Genomic DNA, 6,778 nt, shown 5'->3' with positions numbered 1-6,778 from the left:
ACGGCTGCGTTGACCCTGGATCTCAGGAAACAGAGTGGACCGACACCAGCAGATGACATGGCACCCCAAACCATCACCCAACCATGCAAATTTTGCATTTCCTTTGGAAATCGAGGTCCCAGAGTCTGGAGGAAGACAGGAGAGGCACAGGATCCACGTTGCCTGAAGTCTAGTGTAAAGTTTCCACCATCAGTGATGGTTTGGGGTGCCATGTCATCTGCTGGTGTCGGTCCACTCTGTTTCCTGAGATCCAGGGTCAACGCAGCCGTCTACCAGCAAGTTTTAGAGCACTTCATGCTTCCTGCTGCTGACCTGCTCTATGGAGATGGAGATTTCAAGTTCCAACAGGACTTGGCGCCTGCACACAGCGCAAAATCTACCCGTGCCTGGTTTACGGACCATGGTATTTCTGTTCTAAATTGGCCCGCCAACTCCCCTGACCTTAGCCCCATAGAAAATCTGTGGGGTATTGTGAAAAGGAAGATGCAGAATGCCAGACCCAAAAACGCAGAAGAGTTGAAGGCCACTATCAGAGCAACCTGGGCTCTCATAACACCTGAGCAGTGCCAGAAACTCATCGACTCCATGCCACGCCGCATTAACGCAGTAATTGAGGCAAAAGGAGCTCCAACCAAGTATTGAGTATTGTACATGCTCATATTTTTCATTTTCATACTTTTCAGTTGGCCAACATTTCTAAAAATCCCTTTTTTGTATTAGCCTTACACAATATTCTAATTTTGTGACACACGGAATTTTGGATTTTCATTTGTTGCCACTTCAAATCATCAAAATTAAATGAAATAAACATTTGAATGCATCAGTCTGTGTGCAATGAATAAATATAATGTACAAGTTACACCTTTTGAATGCAATTACTGAAATAAATCAAGTTTTTCAAAATATTCTAATTTACTGGCTTTTACCTGTATTCTGTTTTAATTTACGAATTACACAACTGGTTTTGGGTTTAGTACTTTACCAGTAAACCAAAGTCTGTGTCACAATGTCGTCAGCCTGAGCGTTTTTGTTGCGTGTCATAGATGGCGGTGGTGATGCCCCAGGTGATGCATGACCTGAGAATAACCAGGGCCCCGCCTCGGTACAATAAGACCACGCTCCTTTGTCGGGACTTCCACAGCATCCTCCAGCAGGCCGTGACCCCCTTCGCCTCCGCCTGGACGCCCACCTGCATGTTGGCCACCAGCACGGACAGCGGGTACAAGCTCAGGCTGATTGCCATGGAGGTCAGCGTCCCCGAAACGAAGGAGGACGCCAACGGCGAGAGCCCCTGCCCGGCCACGGCGGCACTCAGGGGTCCCTTTAAGCCAAAGTAAAGACCGCTTCCCAGAGAGTTGCGGGCTGCGACGGGCAGGAAGGCGCGGTAGTAGCCCGAGGAGACCCTCTGCGCCTTCAGCTTGACGAGAACGCTCTTCAGCGTCGGCAGACGGCGGTCGTTGTGTCCGCTCTGCAGCACGTTCTGAACACGCTCAAACGGGGTAAAGACCACCGCCTCCACCAGACCTACACCGAGGCCGGCCACAGCTGGGAGGAAGGAGTGGGGGATGACAGACGGCCCAGAGAGCAGGCGGAGGAAGGTATCCTGCAGGCCGAAGAGGAGCGTCCCATTCAGTGTCCTCATCAGGAGAGGCGGAGCCACGCCCCTGTAGAGCTTCAGAAGGCCTTCCCGGTGGAGCTGCTCCACGGCTCGGTGAACCTGGATGTTGTGGATTTGTTGGCGAAAGACCGTCTTGTAGACGGGGAAGACGATAAGGGTGGAGAGCAGGCTCGAGGTCCCGCCGTGGAGGTAGCTATGGAAACGTGCCTTTGAGTCCCTGAGGGCCACTTCACCTTCTGGACTTCTTGCCATCATTGAGCTGAAACATTACATCACAAATGTCAACTGCCTCACCCTGATCCTCGTACTTGCCAACCCTCCCGAATTTTCCGGGAGACTCCCGAAAATTCAGCGCCTCTCCCGAAAACCTCCCCGGGACAAATATTCTCCCGAAAATCTCCCGATTTTCAGCCGGAGCTGGAGGCCACGCCCCCTCCAGCTCCATGCGGACCTAAGCAGAGGTGGGTAGTAACGCGCTACATTTACTCCGTTACATCTACTTGAGTAACTTTTGGGATAAATTGTACTTCTAGGAGTAGTTTTAATGCAACATACTTTTACTTTTACTTGAGTATATTTATAGAGAAGAAACGCTACTTTTACTCCGTTACTTTTATCTACATTCAGCTCGCTACTCGCTACTAATTTTTATCGATCTGTTAATGCACGCTTTGTTTGTTTTGGTCTGTCAGAAAGACCTTCATAGTGCCTGCGTTTCAACAAATACAGTCACTGGTGACGTTTCACTCCGTTCCACCAATCAGATGCAGTCACTGGTGACGTTGGACCAATCAAACAGAGCCAGCGGTCACATGACCTGACTTAAACCAGTTGAAAAACTTATTGGGGTGTTACCATTTAGTGGTCAATCGTACGGAATATGTACTGTACTGTGCAATCTACTAATAAAAGTTCCAATCAATCAATCAAAAGTGTGGAGGAAAAAAAACCATTTTTTATTTCAACCGTACATCCCGTCAAAAGCCTAAAGACTGACTGCACAGTTCCTGTCTTCACAATAAAAGTGCCGCTCCATCGCGCCTGCGCTTTCAAAATAAGAGTCTCCGAAAGCCAGCGCAAACAAGCTAGCAAGCTACGGAGTTTGCCGCCAATGTATTTCTTGTAAAGTGTATAAAAACGAATATGGAAGCTGGACAAATAAGAAGCCAAAAACCAACCACTTTCATGTGGTATTAGACAGAAAGGAGGAACTTTTTTTCTCCTCCATTTGAAAACGTGGACGTTATCATCACGACTGTCTGATTACAATCAATGCAAGTCATCAGAATCAGGTAATACACCAACTTATATTCTTGTCTTCATGAAAGAAAGGAATCTATATGTGTTAAACATGCATGTATATTCATTAAAACACCTTTAACATGTAAACAAAAACAGCAAAATAAATAAATATAAATTATATACTGTATATATCAATGTATGTGTATATATATATATATATATATATATATATATATATGTGTGTATATATATATATATATATATATATATATATATATATATATATGATATGTGTGTGTATGTTACTCATCAGTTACTCAGTACTTGAGTAGTTTTTTCACAACATACTTTTTACTTTTACTCAAGTAAATATTTGGGTGACTACTCCTTACTTTTACTTGAGTAATAAATCTCTAAAGTAACAGTACTCTTACTTGAGTACAATTTCTGGCTACTCTACCCACCTCTGGACCTAAGTGAGGACAGCCTTTTTTTTTTATGACGGGAGGACAAAAGGGTGACAAGAACTAAATCATCCAGACTAGAGATAAATTGTATTATTATGTTTATCTTACCTAAAAATAAATATATTTATTAATTAAAAAAAAACAAAAAACAAATACATTTTCACTAAATTTTGCTAAAAACATCAAAATTAATTGTATTTTTATTTGTGTTTTTTTCTGACTCCTTATTACATCCAGCCATAGAATTATACATTAAAATAAACATATTGGAAATAATTCATTTTAAATGATCATAATAATTCATTTAAAATGACCATATTTAATTATTAAAATAATTGCTTGTTTATCAACAACTTTAGCATTTTATTCATTACATTTTGAAGCTCTCAGAAGCCAAGATATGTTATATTCCTTAAGATTTATTTATGCAAGTTTGAAGTATCTATTATCTAAACACAGTTTTGATTGCATATTTTCAGGATGTGGATATATATATATATATATATATATAAAAAAAATTAATAAAAAAAAAATCTCCTGATGATTGAGGGAACCCCTCATGAAACAGGCCTGTAGAGATGAAATAGTCTTGTGATTTTTTCCCACACATACATATATATATATATATATCCATCCATCCATCCATTTTCTACCGCTTATTCCCATTGGGGTCGCTGGAGCCTATCTCAGCTACAATCGGGCGGAAGGCGGGGTACACCCTGGACAATTCGCCACCTCATCGCAGGGCCAACACAGATAGACAGACAACATTCACACTCACATTCACACACTAGGGCCAATTTTTAGTGTTGCCAATCAACTTATCCCCAGGTGCATGTCTTTGGAGGTGGGAGGAAGCCGGAGTACCCGGAGGGAACCCACGCAGTCACGGGGAGAACATGCAAACTCCACACAGAAAGATCCCGAGCCCGGGATTGAACCCAAGACTACTCAGGACCTTCATATTGTGAGGCAGATGAACTAACCCCTCTGCCACCGTGAAACCCTATATTTATATATACATATATATATATATATTAGAGATGCGCGGATAGGCAATTATTTCATACGCAACCGCATCAGAAAGTCGTCAACCATCCGCCATCCACCCGATGTAACATTTGATCAGAACCGCACCCGCCCGTTGTTATATATCTAATATAGACGATGCAAGGCATTAGTGAGGTTATAAAGCTTTTGCCTGTTAAAGAAAGGAGACTGATCCAATGCAGCACAGACATTCGCGTGCCACGCTGTCACGACCCAGACGCACACCAGTGCGCAATCATATGGGAGCCGCGCTGAGCGCACCTCCAAGCGCGTCTCGCTGCCGGCGACGGCCGGGTATGGGCGCCATCCATTTTCAGGGCTAGTTGATTCGGCAGGTGGGTTGTTACACACTCCTTAGCGGGTTCCAACTTCCATGGCCACCGTCCTGCTGTCTATATCAACCAGGGTGAGCCCCACCCCTTTCGTGAGCGCACTGCGCGCGGAGTGACCCCTGTTACGAGCCCCCGGCAACAGGGGTGGCGGGCAGGTAAGCTGCTTAACTGCTGCGCGTGACGCCGGCCGCGGTGAAGGCGGACGAGGCGGGGTGTCGGTGCGGTGGGCGCGGTGGTGACCCTGCACGTGCGTCGGGCCCTTCTCGCGGATCGCCTCAGCTACGGCTCCCGGTGGGGCCCTCTCGGGGGAAGGGGCCTCGGTCCCGGACCCCGGCGAGGCGTCCCTTCTCCGCTCCGTAAAAGTGTCCATCTCTTTTTTTTTTTTTTTTCTTCTGTTGTGGCATATGCTGCAGGTGCCTGCTCGTTTTTTGTATGTGGGTAACAACATTTAACTATGTATATATATTTCCCAATTGGTTTAACTGCCACCCGCCTGAATCTATTTAAAATCTTTTTTTTTTTTATTTCCACCGCCCGACCCGACCCGCGGATAAAATCTAATTTTTTTAAATTTCATCCGCCCGATCCGCGGATAATCCGCGGACTCCGCGGTTGTGCCCGCAAACCGCGCATCTCTAATATATATACCATATTTTCCGCACCATAAGCCGCCCTGGGTTATAAGCCGCGCCTTCAATGAACGGCATATTTCAAAACTTTGTCCACCTATAAGCCGCCCCGTGTTATAAGCCGCATCTAACTGCGCTAAAGGAATGTCAAAAAAACAGTCAAATAGGTCAGTCAAACTTTAATAATATATTAAAAACCAGCGTGATGTGGGCGCGCATGGAGTCGTATATCAACATGGACGGAGCTGCGTGAAAAAAGCCACCCGGCCTCTTCGCGTAAACTTCCCTTAACCACTCGCTCATCTTTTCTTCATCCATCCATCCCTTCGAGTTAGCTTTTATGATGACGCCGGCTGGAAAGGTCTCTTTTGGCAAGGTCTTCCTTTTGAATATCACCATGGGTGGAAGTTTCTGGCCATTAGCATGGCAAGCTAGAACCACAGTGAAGGATGACTTCTCATTCCCTGTGGTGCGAATATTCACCGTACGTGCTCCCGTTGTATCCACAGTGCGGTTCACACGAATATCAAAAGTCAGTGGAACCTCGTCCATGTTGATAATGTTCTCTGGCCGGATCTTTTTTTCAGCTATCTTGTTTTTACAATATGCACGGAAAGTAGCCAGCTTTTCTTGAAAGTCTTTAGGCAGTTGCTGTGAAATAGTAGTCCGTGTGCGGATGGAGAGATTGCGTCTTTTCATGAACCGGAAACCTGTCGCTTAGTAGGAGCCATTTTGTGGTCTTTACAGATGTAAACACACAAAGGAAATGAAACGTAATATCCGCGCGCTTCTTCTTCTTCTACGCGGGCGGGTGGTTGCTTACAGTAGAAGAAGAAGCGCTTCCTCTTCTATGGGGGCGGGTGCTTACCTTGGCGGTTGCTTGCGTAGAAGAAGAAGCACTTCCTCTTCTACGGGGAAAAAAGATGGCGGCTGTTTACCGTAGTTGCGAGACCGAAACTTTATGAAAATGAATCTTAATATTAATCCATATATAAAGCGCACCGGGTTATAAGCCGCACTGTCAGCTTTTGAGTAAATTTGTGGTTTTTAGGTGCGGCTAATAGTGCGGAAAATACGGTATATATATATATATATATATATATATATATATATATATATATGAAATACTTGACTTGGTGAATTCTAGCTGTAAATATACTCCTCCCCTCTTAACCGCGCCCCCAACCACGCGCCCCACCCCTCCCGAAATCGGAGGTCTCAAGGTTGGCAAGTATGCTGATCCTGCACAGGGCGTTAGAAATAAACTAATAATAAATAAATAAATTCCACACAAACTGAAATGAACTCATATAAACAATTCAAATTGTACTCACTCAGTCAGATATGTAACAAAAGAAGCCACAATGATAGCAACATTTCTCTATTTTACAAAAAAAAAAAAAAAAAAAAAAAAAATTAGGCTAAACGGATATTTTCATT

At 44.4% G+C, this 6,778-nt stretch overlaps 1 protein-coding gene across 1 annotated transcript; it reads right to left on the bottom strand.

Annotated features, from left to right (window-relative positions):
- Positions 1-942: 942 nt before the first annotated feature.
- Positions 943-6,734, bottom strand: LOC133575408 (solute carrier family 25 member 53-like). Its single transcript, XM_061928127.2, has 2 exons — positions 6,673-6,734; positions 943-1,877 (listed from the first exon to the last, which is right to left on the bottom strand). The coding sequence occupies exon 2, from the start codon at positions 1,871-1,873 to the stop codon at positions 1,013-1,015; it is 861 nt and encodes a 286-aa protein (XP_061784111.1). The 5' UTR covers positions 1,874-1,877; positions 6,673-6,734; the 3' UTR covers positions 943-1,012.
- Between the last annotated feature and the right edge of the window lie 44 nt (positions 6,735-6,778).

The sequence above is a fragment of the Nerophis lumbriciformis genome, linkage group LG35 (genome assembly GCF_033978685.3).
Source record: "Nerophis lumbriciformis linkage group LG35, RoL_Nlum_v2.1, whole genome shotgun sequence".
Taxonomy (NCBI): Eukaryota; Metazoa; Chordata; class Actinopteri; order Syngnathiformes; family Syngnathidae; genus Nerophis; species Nerophis lumbriciformis.
The sequence above is the reverse complement of the archived record's forward strand: the minus strand, read 5'-3'. Positions and strand labels throughout refer to the sequence as shown.